Source organism: Scleropages formosus, chromosome 5 (assembly GCF_900964775.1).
Source record: "Scleropages formosus chromosome 5, fSclFor1.1, whole genome shotgun sequence".
Taxonomy (NCBI): domain Eukaryota; kingdom Metazoa; phylum Chordata; class Actinopteri; order Osteoglossiformes; family Osteoglossidae; genus Scleropages; species Scleropages formosus.
In genome coordinates this window covers 18,057,858-18,075,386 of record NC_041810.1, presented here as the reverse complement: position 1 = coordinate 18,075,386, position 17,529 = coordinate 18,057,858, and the positions used below count along the sequence as shown (strand labels likewise).

The 17,529-nt window shown below is 45.4% G+C and overlaps 2 protein-coding genes and 1 pseudogene across 2 annotated transcripts; 1 reads left to right on the top strand and 2 right to left on the bottom strand.

The window, feature by feature from the left end:
* Nucleotides 1–456: 456 nt before the first annotated feature.
* On the bottom strand, nt 457–7,112 carry LOC108930882 (zinc-binding protein A33-like; annotated as a pseudogene).
* A 2,232-nt stretch (nt 7,113–9,344) lies between these two features.
* On the top strand, nt 9,345–12,695 carry LOC108930917 (endonuclease domain-containing 1 protein-like). The gene is made up of 2 exons (XM_018746408.2): nt 9,345–9,794; nt 11,285–12,695. Exons 1-2 carry the CDS (start codon nt 9,465–9,467, stop codon nt 11,888–11,890), a joined length of 936 nt encoding a protein of 311 aa, XP_018601924.1. The 5' UTR covers nt 9,345–9,464; the 3' UTR covers nt 11,891–12,695.
* Nucleotides 12,696–12,845: 150 nt separating this feature from the next.
* LOC108930916 (zinc finger protein 16-like) lies at nt 12,846–17,401 on the bottom strand. The gene is made up of 4 exons (XM_018746407.2): nt 17,110–17,401; nt 16,171–16,316; nt 14,811–14,907; nt 12,846–14,353 (listed from the first exon to the last, which is right to left on the bottom strand). The coding sequence occupies exons 1-4, from the start codon at nt 17,318–17,320 to the stop codon at nt 13,128–13,130; spliced, it is 1,680 nt and encodes a 559-aa protein (XP_018601923.2). The 5' UTR covers nt 17,321–17,401; the 3' UTR covers nt 12,846–13,127.
* Nucleotides 17,402–17,529: the final 128 nt, after the last annotated feature.

Below are 17,529 nucleotides of genomic sequence, written 5' to 3'. Positions count from 1 at the left end.
CACCCAACAGCCTTCTTTCTGCTCCTCAGACACAACAGCCAGGTAAGAGCAAAGCCAGTGCTACATGGGGGTGTTTATCCACAACCAATCGGACACCAAATTTCAGAGCTCATGTACTGTAAATAAAAAGTATAATTCCTCGGGTAATTAAATAGTTAAAGATAATTAAAAGATAATATTTAATAGACAATTAAATAATTAAAATGTATTACCAAAAGAAGTTCTGCAATTTACTTTTTCTCCACTAGGTGGCAGAACAGCAGCAGAATAACAATTAGACCTGAAACAGACTGCACTGAACAGGGGTTCCTTTTACAAATATAAGTCCTGACATTTCTTGAGAAACAAAATATCAATGCAACACCGGAGCGGCAAAATACTATAATATATTTTGAATTTTTATTATGTTGAAGTCTGTAATTGTTTCCAGTCGAAAGGTTTTACATATGGGAGATAATAAAAGCAGAATCAATCATTGAAACGGAAATCCGTTAGTATTCCTTAAGACATGCAAATAAAGAAAAATATGTATGAAAATACATGTATGACTACCTTGAAAATATAATTGTGTTAATGCTAAATTCTGGACTATTTCATATGTATGCCATGTACATTTGTGACCTTCATCCCCAGTGAAAGTACCAGGCTTGGCTGTTCCGATGGTTTTTCCCACCACGTCAGGCCTGTGAGCGTATAGGTGTGTTCTTCCCTCCTTGGCACCTCGGTCACAGCGGCAGAGTGACAATTCGCAGAGGCTCACTGTTCCTGCCGTTGATGATGGGCCAGGGGTTGAAGTAGGGGTACACCCTTTCGGAGAAGCTGTCGGAGAAGGTAAACAGGTGGCTCATGTCGCCTGCGTCATAGAAGGAGACCTGCCCACGGGGGGTAGTCCAGGTAGATGCCGATACGCCGCGGCTTCCTGGGCAGACGCAGCAGGTTCTCGGTGGACGTGCAGGCCTCGTACTCGTCCCCGTTGCGCAGCACCAGTGTCCAGAAGCCATCCTCGGGACAGAGGCTGATCTCCTTCTTCCTGTTGACGGACTCGGCGGCCACCCCCAGACCCCAGGCCGTCTTGTCCCCGACCTCCACCTCCCAGTAGCGGCGGCCCGACAGGAAGCCTTGGGAGCCGAGCACTATGTTGTAGCGAGTGAAGCGCTCGGGGTTGTCGGGGAGGTTTGGTTGGATCTCGCCCACACACACGCTGGTGCGGCAAGCGGACACAGTGAGGCGAGGGTATGCTGTGTCGGGGTCCAGCGTCACGCCCATGGGTCCTGAGAACCAGATCGCGGTCGATGAGCAAACGTGCGAACAGCTCGGATTTCACAGCAGAGCTGAAATAGTCGTCTGTATTTTACTGCACTTCCCATATTGTTCATGAAGGTATCTCACTGCAAATGAGGAAGCTCTCTATATGCTTTTCTTGGTAGAAGCATAGATGCTTATAAATTCAATTGTAACTATTCAGGTTAAACACCTTGCTAAAGGATGCAACAGCGGGAAGTGAGATTCCAATCCAGGTCCTTGGACTGCAATGTGGTGGCTCTAATCACTACACCACCTGCTGATCCCCATTTACTATAGTAATGAAGAAGTTCTTAGCTGTAGAACTCAGTTAGGGACGAGGGAGGGTGACTTTATATTCTTTTCTTGGTGTAACCATATAAACTATATAAAATAAAGCCAAACAACATTAATTAACCACATAAATCATAATCCATAATCCATGCTTTTAAGTCATGCGCTAAGTCTTTATGTGATTTGTTGTGGTCCCTTCAGACTGTTTATCGCAGTTACAGGAGGGTCATGTGGGGCACTGACACACCATACCGTACCTGAGTCTCCCTCACTGTACCTGGGTTCAAGACAGACCGCATCTTCCTCCACACCCTGTACTGCAGCGGCCCCACAAAGTCCCCGGGGTGCAAGTCCGTGGACACCTCCTGGGGTGGCTGGAACGAGGTCTCTGTTCTGCGGGGGGAGGGGGGGCACGGCCTCAGAGCTTAAGCTACAGCTAGAGGAGAGCAGCGCGGACAGCGTGGCGCAAACTCAGCCCTTACCTAAGGATGAAATCTCTGATGCCCTACAGGAAGAAAGAAGAAGGAGCTTAAGCTGCTGCTCATCGTCCAACAGTATTTCTTACACTGGGATCATATTTACATATCCTTCATTATTTAATATCCTATTATTCAGCTGACACCTTTATTTGAACCATCTTATAATGACAAGTTTGTATACTAAGCTGTTTACAGCAATTTAACCATATTTACAGGATGGTGAATTAACTGTAACTACAAATGGCAAGCACACCTTTCTAAAAGATACAACAGCGGGAAGTGGGAGTGGAACCCAGGTCCTTGGACTGAAATGTGGTGGCACTAACCACTGCACCCCCTGCTGACCCCAGTTTATTAGACTAATGAAGAATTTCAGTTGCGGGGGGGGGGGGGGGTGACCACTGGCAGTCTAAGAAAATATATTTTTTATATTTTAGATATGAAATAAAAAAAACTTAATTTTAATAAAATGTGTTTTTTATTTTTTAATAAAAATATGGTATAAAAGTATTATTCATCATTTAATTATTCATCTTACATATATAAGTTATACTTGTATAAATTTCACCATAAATGCCAATACTGACAAAGTATGATATAATAATAATTGAACAATATTCAAAATAAAATAATGAATAAAAAGAATCTTAAAAACACAAACTTAATATCTGAAAATAACTCATAAAAATTCCTCCCTCCCCACAAGCTCAAACCTCCAGGTTCGAATCCCACGTCCTCCTGTAGTACCCTCGATGAATGCACTTACCCTGAACTGATACAGTAACAGGTTCCAGCCGTAAAAATGGGTAAATCAGTGTAAGCAGCTTCATAAGCAAACCTCACTATGCAGATTTGGGGAAAAATGTCATCTAAATCATGTAAAAAATTCTATAATAAAGATATCTAGGATCACTCAGGCTGTTGTGTTGAGTTCCACACCTCCACCCCACGCTGTGCTCTTCAGCTCACTCTCTGCTTCCCCTCACTGCACCCCTTGTCTTCATTTCCTCCACAGCTCCTCACCCGCAGCAGAAACGGGTTCTCCTCCTGCCTCAGTCGGAGCTCCAGCTGCTCGGCGCTCATCTCCAGCAGGGCCATCTGCTCCGTGCTCCGCTTCAGCGACTCGTCCAGCTGCCGCAGCCTCCGGTCCTTCTCCTGCCGCAGGTGACCCCTGACCTGGTCCTCCTCGCGCTCCAGGAAGTCGCGCAGCTGCCGGAACTCGTGGGCGATCTGGTCCTCCAGAGCAGCACCCTGCTCCTGAGGAGAGTGGAGGTCAGCAGCGCACATGATCTCTGGAGTCCCAGTGACACTGGGACCGAGTGTTCCCGCTGGGGTACCTGAGGCACACCTGCCTGTAAGATCTTTATACACTTTTCTTGGTATAAGCCTATTGGCTTGTAAATTTAATTGTAACTATTCAGGATAAGCACCTTGCTAAAAGATGCAACAGTAGGTAGTGGGATTCGAATCCAGGTCCTTGGATTGAAAAGGGGGAGCACTAACCACTACACCACCTACCGATGCCTGGTTACTATAGTTCTTCACTCTGGAGCTCAGTTAGGGATGATGGAGAGTGACTTTATTTTCTTTTCTTGGTGTAACCATATAAACGATATAAAATAAAATTAACCCATGAAATCCATCATAAGTCAAAAATATCGTAAGTTGAAAATGCATTTAATACACCAATAGACACCTCTGCGTGACACACTGGGAAATGCGGATCGCTGCCGCTGCCCAGCATCACGAGAGAGTATCGCTCCACATATCACTTGCCCGGGAAAAAAATCAAAATTCAAAATTCGAAGTACGGTTTCTACTGAACGCCTGTTGCCAGCTCACCATCGTAAAGTTGAAAAAAACCGCAAGGCAAACCATCGTAAATTGGGAACCACCTGCACTTTAAACGTTTTAAAAACTTATTGCAGTTTGAACCACATGCAAGAATGAATCGTTAAAGTCTTTTTTTAAACAGAAAACTTTCTGGATCGAAAACAGAGAGCAATTCTGGGAGTTCTCCAAGGGATGGTGCCTCTACGCTCTCCCAGAACGGCCAACATATGACACGAAGACATGAAACACCCCCACCCTCAAACACACAGCTTCTCAATATCCCCCCTAACACACCCCCCCACCCTTAACAGCGACTTCACCTTTATCTCCATCATGCTCTGGCTCGTTTTACTCAGAGAGCGGACTGCCAGCTCCATGTGTAGCCGGACCCTCTGCAGGGCGACCGACAGCTTCTCCTGCAAGCAGAGCACAAAGGACCATGGTGGAGCAGCATTAGCACCGTGTCCCACTGACACTACGGACAGCAGGCGTCCAACCTTCGAACCGCTGTAACTTGACACGCTAACACAATGAGCGATGGAGGCAACAGGTGGTACACAAACACAGGACCAAGCATGGGGTGGGACAATTTATGGAACGGAATGATGGATGGCATGATGTATAGGATGAGATGATGGATGGGATGATTCAGAGCACGGAATGATTGACGGGATGGAATGATGTACCTGGTTGTGTAGCAGTTAGAGCGTCTTTGGACCCAAAGGTTGGAGGTTTGAATCCCACCTTTGAGCAAGGCACTTACCCGAAATTGCTCCAGTAAAATTACCCATAAGTAACAACCCGTAAAATTTACCTGTATAAATGGGTAAATAATTGTGAGTACACTAACACTGTAAGTGGCTTAGGAGAATAAATAACTGAATAACTGAATAAATATAAATATAAGGAATGGGACAATTGATAGGATGGTGTAAGGGATGTGAATTAGGAAGGAATCAGGCCCAGTAAATGGGGTGAAGCTGCATTCAAGTGGCAACATCATGGTTTTCCCTAACACACAGGCTTTGTCCATAACCACTATGAGCAGGATGTGTGACCGTAGTAAAACCGTCACTGCACAGGAGAGAGTCACCGTCACCATCGGGGTCCTGCTACGTACCGCATTGTCACATATGTCTCGGATGTGTACTATGACGGAACAAGAGTAGCATGTTTAGCGCGTTTACAGCACGGTGGGAGGTGATCTTCTAATGCTGGGGATGCACTGCATGCGAGGTTATGTCTCTTAATGTTCGTGAGGGAATGAGTTTTGTTTTGAAGCAGGTGTGTATAGTGCGTTAAGAGAAGAGCGCTGTTCATAGAGATGTTAGGGAATGAGGGCGTTGGGTCACTTAGATTTTCTCTGAAACTATCATGGTTATTAAGTATGGAATAATAGATCTAATAGACGACTATGTGTATTAGTGTTACCATTTCTGGATGTTCACAGGTAACGTGAGGTAACAACTGGTGATGTGTGACGTGGAGAGTCAAGGAATTTGCGCTGAGTGAGATTTGTTTCTGTGCGTAATGATTCTTTTTTTTAAAAAAAAATCTGGTGATTTTTTGTCATTGTGATTCTCTTGCTGTATCTGGACTAGTACAGGAATCCACAAAAAAGGGAACAGATCGAGGACAGCGTGGGAAAGACCGGCGGCACCCAAGTGCCGAATTCCCCTTACTGTCTCCACAGGCTATTTCCCGCGAGAGGGATGCAATGCGCACGCGTTCCCGGAAGGCGCGCGCAGTCACGGGTTTCCCACCGAGAGTCGAAGCGCGCGCTGCGCCTCAGCGACTCCGCGAGTGCGAAACACCTGCACGTCTTATAACCCTTCTTATTGTCTACTCATTTTCATTTAAAACGTTTTAAATGTATAAAGAAACCATTCTAAGGATGGTGATTATATTCTACTATAATGATCTATAAGTGGAATAGAATGTTATTTTCAACAGGTGAACCGAAAACATCTATTTTAATTTTCATGTAATATATGTGCTTAATATATTTTAGTAAATTAACAATTTATATATGAACACACACAATTATTATTTCTTGGGTCCAATAACAGATTGAAGCCGGTATTACTTAGAATTATGATCTAAATGAATTTGTTTGATGCTTTTCTCCAAAGTTACTTTACACCGATTCGCACAGTTGGGTAATTTTTACTGGAGTAACTTTTTAGGGTAAGTACCTTGTTGACGGGTACGACAGCAAGAGAGGTGAGATTGAAACCTGGGTCACTCTCCCTGGATGATAACGGTAATGATAATAATCGGGAGAACTTTGAAACCAAACCTTAAAAATATGAATAAGAGTAATAATAACTTAATAAGTGCTTCAAATGCTTTTTCTTTAAAAAAAAACACACGAGTAAGTGCTGCAGATGCTGAGGTGCAGCAGCCGAGACACTAATCTCAGCTCGTTCACCCTTCGCGCTCAGTGGCGCCCCCTGGCGGCGGACCCGCTCAGCTCTACCTTATAGCCGTCCGCGGCTTCTTTGATGGGCACCACGCTGTGCGTCCGGTGGAGCCTCGACATGCCGCACACGACGCAGATCGCAGCCTGGTCCTCCTCGCAGAACAGCTTCAGCTTCTCCTCGTGCTCCTCGCAGTAGTCGGAGCCGGCGTTCCAATCATGGGCGCGCCGCGTCGTGAGCGCGACCCTCGCACCCGTGTGCGTCGCGCGCGCCCGCCTCACACTGTCCACCACGTTGCACAGCAGCGAGTTGGGCCTCAGCTCGGACGCGCACGGGGCGCGGCACTGCGGACAGGTGGCGCCCTCCTCGGAGCGCGCCTCCCAGCAGCGCGCGATGCACGCCCGGCAAAAGTGGTGTCCGCACTCCAGGATCACGGGCTCGCGGAACAGCTCGAGGCAAACGGGGCACGTGAGTTCGCTGCGGAGCTCGTCCAGGGCGCTGCGCTCGGAGGACGCGGCCATCGCGAGCACCACGGGCACCACGCGCGCCCTCCCGACTGCCGACGCGCGCGGGAATTCCACAGGTCCGCATCGGTGCCCGGGTGTGGTCCCGCGCAGAAGAGTGCCGTGGACAAGCGCGGTCCCTCCACGGGGGGGCAACGAGCGGGCACGTGGCAGAACAATAAACGCTGAAATATAGAGGCTATTAAAAATTAAAAAAAACATCTGTAGGAAGGTTATCAGGTGTGTAATGTATGTGTGTAATATCTATATATCTATACATCTATAATTAAAGTGCGGCCTGAGAACCCAGATTTGTACTGATTCAGTGTTACATGTGCCAGAAAAAGTATTTCAGTTAATATGCTGCTTTCTGAAGGACTGAAACATCTATAAACAAAGGATCAGGACACCCTAATACATACACACACACACATTTTCAGAACCGCTTGTCGCATACAGGGTCGCGGGGAACCGGAGCCTACCCGGCAACACAGGGCGTAAGGCCAGAGGGGGAGGGGACACACCCAGGACGGGACGCCAGTCCGTCGCAAGGCACCCCAAGCGAGACTCGAACCCCAGATCCACCGGAGAGCAGGACCGTGGTCCAACCCACTGCGCCACCGCACCCCCTCCTAATACATACAATATTAATATTTTTAAAAATTACGAACAGAAACATACCTCTGTCCCTCACCAGTGACCTGATGAAAATCTGATACACTGAAAACCAGTCCAAAATATGTGAAGAAAACCTTGCACTCCCTTACTGGGTGTATTTGTACTTCTTTCCAAACACAATAGCATATTATCTGTATATTTCCATATGTTTTCTCATACCATACTAATATGTATTCCAAAATGCATTTCACTTCCATAGGAGTAAGGCATGGATGTCTGATATGTTTCACAGTAAGAAATCCCTCTCTCACTCCTTCGCTCGTTATCACTAACCGCTTGTTCAAGTCAGGGTCACGGTGGTCCACGGCCTATCCCAGAAACAATAAATTACTTTATTCTCATACGAGCCAAATTGTCACAACAGCAAGCACTAAAACATGTGCACTCCAATAACTTTTAGTTATTGCAGACCATCACCCTCTATCACACTTTTTTTTTTCTTTTCCCCCCAGAGCAACGCAACCCTCGCTAGACAAGCAGTTACTGATAATGGACAGATGGTTTTAGATAAGAGCTTCTCGCTGGTTTCAAATACGGTTAAAAACGGATTTGCTCAGCCCCTTTGATATTTTCACACGCTGCAGACAAGGAAGAAAATTTGCAGTGCTTCAGTAGCTGTCGCTCATGCAACAAGTCCTGGCGACTGAGAAAACCACAAGGTCTGTTGAGAGACAGTGATGAAGAAACACATTTCTTCATACCTAAGAAGACCGCTGCCATACACAGCGTAACACGTGTAAGTAAAACACACTTTGGCTCAAAGAAGTCAAACCTGCGTACAAAAAGGCAATTTAAAGAATCAGGACACATTTTTTAATTTATTCAATCATTCAGCGAAAAATTTCCTCTAAAGCAACTGATGATAATTTACCCATTTACACAGCTGGGTAGGTTTTACTGTGTCAGTTTAGAATGAGTACCTTGCTCAAGGGTGCTACAGCAGGAGTGGAACCCAAAACCAGGCCTTTCCAATGCAAGGGGGCAGACAGCGCTAACTGTTACGCCACCTGCTGGTAATTTGAACGCCAGAAGCAGGAGCTGAAATCCCAGGCCGTCTGTTCCGATGCCTCCAACGCAGAGACGTGTGGATAGGAACTGTCTACAGGGACAGGAAGGAAAGATGAACATGAGGCCTGAGACGACTCTTGTCTGCAGGTACGAGCCATTCTCGGAACCACCGAGAGCGTATAGCATGCAGTGTTCCTGCATTCTCATTTTCCTAAGCGTGCAGTTTTATTTCCAAGCAGCACAGAAATCACAAGAAAAATCCGCAGACAATTTTTAACAGCTCTATTAGTTTATATTACTGTGGAAATCGGTTAAAAGTGCTGCTGGAAAATTTACTGAAATAATATTTCCGCCAAGAAAATCCTCAAGACTGTGTCGGTTTCTACACCGAGATGAGTTATATTTTCCTAAAAACTGGCCGAAAGAATGCATCGTAACAAGTTCGCCATTTAAAGACAGGTGCACGTGTTGCAATCCAGGACAATTTTTGTTCATGTGATGAATTTTCTGTAACCCGTGTTGTGGGACTTCGAAATTATGAGAATTTAAATTTCGGTTGATGAGTCCTGTCTGTCTCGGTGACTCAGTTTCGATGGACTGGTCAGTCACCCTTCCTGCTGTGCAGTTTGTATGGTCAGCTCTGTGTGTCATGGGTGTCATTGTGTTACTGCGGTAACCCCGGAAGGCTCATTTCCCAGCAGGGTACATGCAGGGGTAGCAGTCAACGAGGAGAAGCAAGGAAGTGTCGCCGCGGCTGGGGAAGTGGTGACAGACGTGCGAAGAGCACGTATTGGCCCCTATTTAAGACACAACGCACTCCGTTGAGTGCAGACGCTTCTCGGGCGAGAGCACCAAGGGTTTTTCGAAAGACGCCACGAAGAGATCGAGAACCGTTGGACGCGACCTGGACCCGTGAGCTTCTCATAGAAGTTGGACATTCGGAGGACAGGCTTTCAGTCCTTTGCTCGATGCATGAGAAGATGTTGTGCCTTTGGAACCCTGATGGGAGGCCGGTGCCGTCCTGGGTGGGGTGTCTCTTTCTGGGTCTTGCTGCACTCAGCATTGGCGTGGGGGCTGAGGTGGGCAATTTCTCCTCCTGCAGTGAGTATTTCTACAGAGGCATCCCTCCGAAGGGGGTCGGGGTTCGAGAGAGCCCCCAGATCTGCCAGCGCTATAGGAACACGTACCATTTTGCCAGCCTGTACAACAGGCAGTGGCGGACACCCCTGTACTCCGCATACGTGTTCACCGCGGGGGGTAAGAAGAGGCCGTCCACCCATTGGAAGTATGAGCCACAGGTGAGGAAATGCATGCAACGTATACAAATAACTCACAGCAAATCGACTGAAATTCATATGCAAAATTTAAAATGTTTTAAAACTGTTACTACATACACATTTATTCATTTAGCTGATGCTTTCTGCCAAAGCGACTTACAACAGTAAGGTACTTACAATTATAATTTGTAAGTATAATAAATAATAAAATATAATATTCATTATATAAAATGTAACTATTTATCCATTTGTACAGTTGAGTAATTATTTTACCAGAGCAATTTGGGATAAGTACCGTACCCAGCAGTACTGTAGCAGTTGATGGCATTTAAACCTGCAAATTTTTTTTGATGTGAAGGCAGTAGCTCTAACTACTATTCTACTTGCATATATTACAAAAAGGATAACATTACTATTATATTAGTATGATAAAAATTACTAAATATTTCTATTACTATAGTAGTATTATAATATTACTAAATGTTGTATTAAATTACTATTATTCTGTTTTTTATACTAATACTATTTTCTGTAGTGTATGCAATGTAACAGCAAGATGCAGTTTAATGTAAATATGTGGGAGTAAAGTTTCCCACAGATACAATTAGCAGTGTGTGATAAGCAATAAAAGGTCTAAGAATGGGACAAAATCCCTAAGTTGTTGTGGATGCGCAGTGGCCAAGTGGGTAGTGGCGTTTCTTCGTAACAGCAAGTTTGTTGGCTTGCACCCAACCGCAACCCTCTGTGCACGGTCTGGGCTTCTGAACAGCTGCCTTTCCAACTAGGCTGGACTCTGTCTGGAAAAATACGATACTGAAAATATCAGCGATCATTTACAGAGTGGATGCATTTTAGTTGCTGAATCTTGCGATCGGTCCCCCAAGAGCTCAGAGAAGGCTGGGGGCATTTCACTTTATGGAGCCTTATGAGGAGTAAAAAATATTTTAATGTTAAGAACAGCGTGCGAAAAAATTATTTGTAGGATGCACTATGCGCGTTACTGGTGACGGCTGACAAATCATCTCGCTCGATTAGCAGAAAAAAAACACAATGAAGGAACCGTCTGAAGCCCTCGGACTGACAGTAAACTTGCTGGAGGACTTTCCAGACATTTCGTTTGCGCTCATTTTAAAGTCTAGCGTGAAGGAGAGACTGGAATATTTTCTCAAAGTTTCATTTTTGTTACGCCAGAGTTGTGGTTTCCTAAAAATGAGTAACGCCTGGATCTCTCATTACTGTTGCTGCTTCTGCTTTTTCACAGCCATAATTACTATATCATAACTTTCAAGCTGTCGCCTTCTTACACCGAGTGTCCTATATTTGGTATTGTGCACATTCTGTATATGTACTCCTTTTGTCACAGCTTGTTACAACATTGTTCTCGGATCCCCACCATTCAAATGGAATAATTCAGAGTAAAAAACAGGTTTTGTTAACTTCTTTGTGAAAATGCACCAAAAGTAATAGCTGACTCTCACCTTCCTCACCTATCCTGGTTCTTTGCTTCTCAGCTGGCCAGCTCCCGAGGTTCCCCAGAGATGGCATGCTTCCATTCCGGCCCGGTGGATCAGAACGTGCTAGAGAGCCAAGCTGTTCTGCAGGACTACAAAAACTCGTCGTACACCAAAGGCCACTTGAGTCCAAACTCACACCACCTCCAAGATCTAGACAAGAGAGCCACCTTCACCCTCACCAACATTGTGCCCCAGAAAGCCGGCTCCAACTCCGGCCCGTGGGCAGACCTGGAGAACAAGGTGGCTGCTGCTCTGACGGCTTACTGCACAGGGAAAGCTTACATTGTGACCGGAGTGCTGCCGTACACCACCGCTCGGTGGATCAAGAACCGGGTGGCTGTGCCAGAGTACCTGTGGTCAGCCTACTGCTGTTCCTCCTTCAGCGCAGAGCTTCCTGAAAAACTCCGCTCCACATTTCCCACCTTCGCTGCCATCGGCCGCAACGACCCCCTCAGCGACGAGGAAATCGTCCCTGTGAACCCCAACGCCCCACTAACGACCCGGGGCTACGACGTGAGGCGCATGCCCCTCACAAACCTGGAGATGTACCTGAAGCAGAGGCTGGGTGGAAACATCAGCTTATTTCTTAACCACTGTCGGTGAAGGATGACTGAAGAACATATCTTACTAACCCTAACCCTACAATAAAAGACAGCACTGAAGAACAGAATAATATTAAATTTATTTTGTGGAAATGCAATTCGGCACACAGCCCTCTTCAGGAAAGAAACAGAATGAAACTGGACAAATACATAGGCAGATGAGCAACAATGATTCCGTATCACTCACTATGGCACCATAATAGTTAGGAGAGAAAAGTTTAACTGAAAATACTGGGCAAATGAACTTGGCTCCTCATCTTATAAACACAGTAAAGACCAAAAGTCTGTTTGCAATTTGTTTTGGTTATAACTCCAAAATCAAATTTAGCCTTAAACTGATCAGTCACAGCAAACATCCTTCAATTTATTTTGTTTTTATAAAAATATTTTCATTAGTTGTATTAAAAATAAATTTTAAATAACTGGAAATAATAAGTAGCCAACACAAACTATTATTCAATACTGATTGTTGACCAGTTCAACCCATAAACATGTGCATCATTTCTCTTGTCATTGATCACTAACACTTTAGATGTGAACTGTAAACACTGTGGAGAGGAGTTGAATTAAGTGCCACAGATCTTATTTCATATGGGTGCCCTTTACCAGCATCTATTGGCTGGACAGGTAAAAACATGTTAAATTCACTGCTGCAAACAGTAACAAAAATGAAATGCAACTTAGAAAATGCTTTCAGAAATAAGCAAACAGTAAAATGTTTGAATCTTTGGAAATGTGTAACTCATAACACCAGGAGCAATTGTAATTATAAATGTACTTTTTATTGAAGTTCAGTGCTGGCCCTTTATTTCAAATTGACTTGCAACACAACCAAACGTTCAGTGAATGTAATTTAATTAAAAAAAAAAATAAATAAATATTTATTTAACCTGATAAATGCAACGCTGTGTGTGCCACTCTGGGTCCTTGCAGGTCCAAATCTTGTATTCCTCTTCTTTTAATCCTTTATTATACATTCTATGGTATGCTACCAATGTAATGAGTGCAGAAAGCAATAAGCTTCTAGAAATGAAAACATACACACCTAACACAATGACTAACTGTAAAGACACACACACACACACACACACACACACACACACACACACACACACACACACACCCCGCTTGTCCCTGTAAACATCTCTTACGAATGTGGCTGTAAGGCTTTTTTGGGCCACTTAACACCAAATGTCGAGAAGAGGAGAAGAAGAAAAAAAAACCCCCCCCACACACCGTTACCTGTGTGTGAGTGAGTGCTTCTTCAGGTGTGCCGACTGCGTGAAGCTCTTACCACACAGCTGGCAGCTATAGGGCTTCTCACCAGTGTGAATGCGCTTATGCCTTTTGAAATTGCCCAGGTCCAAAAATCTCTTCCCGCACTGTGTGCAGGTGTGCCGTTTCTCTCCCATGTGGCCTTGCACATGCACGTTTAGCGTTTTTCTGTGCTTGAATTTTTTCCCACAGATGCTGCAGCTGTACGGCGTCTCTCCTGTGTGTTTACGCATATGCGTGGTCAGGTCTGACTTAAAGATGAAGCTCTTGTCGCAGTGTTTGCAAGCGTGTGCCTTCTCCCCTGAGTGTATCAGCTGATGTTTTGTGAGACTGAACTGATAAACGAAACTCTTCCCGCACTGTGAACACAGGTACTGCCCCTCTCCTGTGTGCACTTGGCTGTGTCTGTTGAGTCCTCGCAAGCTGGGGAACGTTTTCCCACAGCTGTAGCAGGAGTACGGTCTCTCTCCGGTGTGAACGCTTTGGTGGGCTTCAAGGGCTGCACTCGAACTCAGGATCCTGCCACACTGCCTACACTGACAAGGTAACATGTCTGCCGGTAGCTGTGGCCTTTCCCGGGGAGGCACACTTGGTATTTCTCCAGAGCAATTATTTCTATCTAAACACTCATGACATTCATGGCCATCAATCTGGTCACGTCTTGGCTCAACGGAGTCCATTTTATCCATTACCTCCACAAGAGGCTCAGTCTTTTGAGTCCCATGGCCAACATCCAAAAAGACATTTTTAATGCAGCAGGATCTCGAAGGGGTTCTTGCAGAGGTGCACTCGGCGTCCTCTTCCATGTAGGATGCGTGCTGCGTTTCTGTATCCTGCACTGTAGCCCAAGGTAAGGAAGGCCCATCAACAACTGTTCGACTGTCGTCCTCATTACACACGGCCCACTGCCAGGACACCCCATCTTTGCTGCAATTGTTGGCAAAGTGGTCAGTCTTAAAATGATTACAATTCTGAATTTCCTGCTTATTCTCTAATATTTTCCTGCTGACAGATCCTCTTCCTGTGCTGTAAAGAGCATCTGTCCCCTTTATGCAATTGCTTCTGTCTATTAAATCCTCGCAAGCTTCATCCTGTTTTATAACTTCCTTGATATCTTCTACGTGAGCAGCTTGCACATCACAAGGTAAGTCGTCTCTATCATCACAAGTGCTGTTGTGCATTTCATTTTCTAAAAAGAGGTGCGATTTAAAAACAAAAGAGCATTGAAACCAATACAGAGGAGAAAAGAGTTAAACTCACAAAAGTATCATATTTCATTCTCTTTTGAATATCTGTGTAAGTGTGGAACGACAAGAGGAAGGAACCTTGGAAAGTAAAAGCATGCATTGAAACTAAAAACATGATTAAGAGGATTCAAAATCCATTTCTGTTGCAATAAAAAGTAGGAACATGATGAAAAAGTCAATCTGAATTGATTTTAAAAGCAAAGCAGAATTGGATTTGAATGTTTGATATAATGCTCTGCACCTTTGTCATACTTGATCACTATAACTTTAAACAACAGGTGTCACACTAATGAAGAAAGTGTATTCCAAATAGAAATAAGTTCCAATGAAAACTCTGCAAAATTTTTGCTGCTCTTTATCAGAGGGATATTTGACACAGAATCTGTAATTCTTCCTTACTCTTTACAGCTGTTTCCTTAGACACATCATGAATGGAAAACATCTCCTTGGGTTTCTCCTTGCTGACCTCAGTCCCACACTCCTCAGTGTCAAGATCCTGAAAGACAACCATGACTGGCTGAGATCTAGGGGGCATGAACTGTGTATTGACTCACACCAATCAGCCACAACATTAAAACCACTGACAGGTGACGTGAATGACATTGATTATCTCATTACAATATCACCTGTCAAGGGGTGGGATATATTAGGCAGCAAGTGAAGAGTCAATTCTTGAATTTGATGTGTTAGAAACAAGAAAAACAGGCAAGCGTAAGGATCTGAGCAACTTTGACATGAGGCAAATTGTGATGACTGGGTCAGAGCACCTCCAAAACGGGAGGTCTTATGGGGTGTTGCTGGTATGCAATGGTTAGTACCTACCAAAAGTGGTCCAAGGAAGGACAATCAGTGAACCGGCAACAGGGTCATGAGCGCCCAAGGGTAATCTACATGTATAGGGAACAAAGGCTACCCATTTGGTCTGATCCCACAGAAGAACTACTGTAGCACAAATTGCTGAAAACCTTAATGCTGGCCATGATAGAAAGGTGTAAGAACACACAGCGCATTGCATCTTGCTGTGTAGCTGCAGATCGGTCAGAGTGCCCACGCTAACCCCTGTCCACAGTTGAAAGCGCACGTGAGCATCAGAACTGCACCATGAAGCAGTGAAGGAAGGTGGCCTGGTCTGATGAATCATGTTTTCTTTTAGATAATGTGATCAACTAGGTGCATGTGCATTGTTTACCTGGGGAAGGGATGGCAGCAGGATGCACGCTGGCAGAGGCAGTGTGATGCTCTGTCCAGTGTTCTGCTGGGAAACCTTGGTTCCTGGCATTAATGTGAATGTTACTTTGACATGTACCACTTACCTAAAGATTGTTGCAGACTACGTACACCCCTTCATGGCAACAATATTCCATGATGGCAGTGACCTCTTTCAGCAGGATAATGCGCCATGTCACACTGCAAGAATTGTTCAGGAAGGGTTTGAGGAGCATGACAAAGAGTTCAAGGTGTTGACTTGGCCTTAAAATTGCCCAGCTTTCAACCCGATCGAGTATCTGTGGGATGCGCTGGAAAAACAAGTCTGATCCATGGAGGCCCCACCATGCAACTTACAGGACATAAAGGATCTGCTGCTAACTTCTTGGTGCCAGATACCACAGAACACCTTCAGAGGTCTTGTGGAGTCCATGCCTCGACAGGTCAGAGCTGTTTTGGCAGCACAAGGGGGACCAACCCTGTATTAGGCAGGTAGTTGTAATGTTTTAGCTGATCGGTATATACTGTCAGCTGAAATACTGTCCTCACTGACCTCGTGTTTGACCAAGCTCAAATCCACTGCAGAGTTTTCCTCCTTCAGAGTCACGATGGGGCTCATCTTGACGACATCAACTGCCTCAGACCCGGTGAGCTGAACCGCTGGGTTGCTACTCTCGTCTGTGTCTGGATCTGAGATCTCTGAAGTGGGGGGGGGGTGACAGAATGAGTGTATCAGCATTTACCTCACATCCAAAGCTGCTGCCAGTGGCATAGCGGTAAGAACTGCTGCCTTGTGACTGAGTAATGTGATGTGGGTGGCATGGTGGCACAACTGGTAGCACTGCTGTCTCACAGCACCTGGGTGGTGCTGTGAGAGGATTTGGGTTTGATCCCCACTCAGTCTGTGTGGGTTTCCTCCGGGTGCTCTGGTTTCCTCCCCCAGTCCAAAGACATGCTGTTCAGGTTCCCCCATAGTGTGTGAGTGCCAGTGAGCCATTGGAAGTGGTGTATCTAGCAGTGTAAGTCACCTTGGTGAATAAGGTGTGAAGGCTGATAACACTATCAGATCCATTGTAAGTTGCTTTGGAGAAAAGTGTCTGCTAAGTAATAAATGTAAGTTCAGAGTTGGAATCCAGCCTCCTGCTTTCACTATAAAACTGTTATGCAGAGAAACACACCAGCTAATTAGACAAATAATCCATGCAGCATTCTTTTTCACCTAGGAAAACACACACAAACAAACCCATAGTGAGACTCAGGTGAAATCGCCTGAGGGAACTTGATCATTTTACTTAATGCATTCTGTCCTACATGACATGATCTGCTTGAATTTGAAACGTTTCCATCACACAAACAAACGAGATCTGAGTGTTCACTGTAACTGTTTTCCAGCGCCCAGACCCAGAGGCGAGGTGGTAGGACGACGAACAAGCAATTTCGAAAAGCAGCAGGGGAAAGCACTCGTCACGTATTTAAAGAGACTTTCCCTCACTTCTCTGTGCGATGCTGTGCCTGTCCGCTTCCCCCGAGCGCCGCAGCCGCGCCTTCAGCTCTTCGTTCTCCTGCCTCACGTTCGCCATTTCCACCCTCAACTGGAGGACTCCCGACTCGAAAAGTTTGGTCGTCTCGCACACTACTGCTTTCACCAACATTTCCATTAGAGCCGCGAGTTGCGACTGGAAGCCCATTGTATTTTCTGACATTGTTCCTCCGCTGTTTGTGCTATTCCAGCACAGCCAAAGACGCGCTGATCCTTGTGTGCAAGGACTCTCGCTGTATTGATCATTCACTTCCCAAACCCCAGACAAAGCACTTCCGGTATGATGCACGGAAGTACTACCGTAATATGCGGACAATAAGCGCCACTGTCGTTTGGATAGCAGGGGAGTCCGAACTGTAAATGGTTGAGGAT

What these genes read in the sequence shown, in the direction of transcription:
- LOC108930917 (XM_018746408.2), top strand. Translation starts at nt 9,465, where the DNA reads ATGCATGAGAAGATGTTGTGCCTTTGGAACCCTGATGGGAGGCCGGTG. An exon ending in ATTGGAAGTATGAGCCACAG is followed by an intron (nt 9,795 to 11,284) that starts GTGAGGAAATGC and finishes TTTGCTTCTCAG; the next exon opens with CTGGCCAGCTCCCGAGGTTC.
- LOC108930916 (XM_018746407.2), bottom strand. Translation starts at nt 17,320, where the DNA reads ATGTCAGAAAATACAATGGGCTTCCAGTCGCAACTCGCGGCTCTAATG. An exon ending in GCACAGCATCGCACAGAGAA is followed by an intron (nt 16,317 to 17,109) that starts GTGAGGGAAAGT and finishes CCCCCACTTCAG; the next exon opens with AGATCTCAGATCCAGACACA. An exon ending in TAAGGAAACAGCTGTAAAGA is followed by an intron (nt 14,354 to 14,810) that starts GTAAGGAAGAAT and finishes ACCTCTTTTTAG; the next exon opens with AAAATGAAATGCACAACAGC.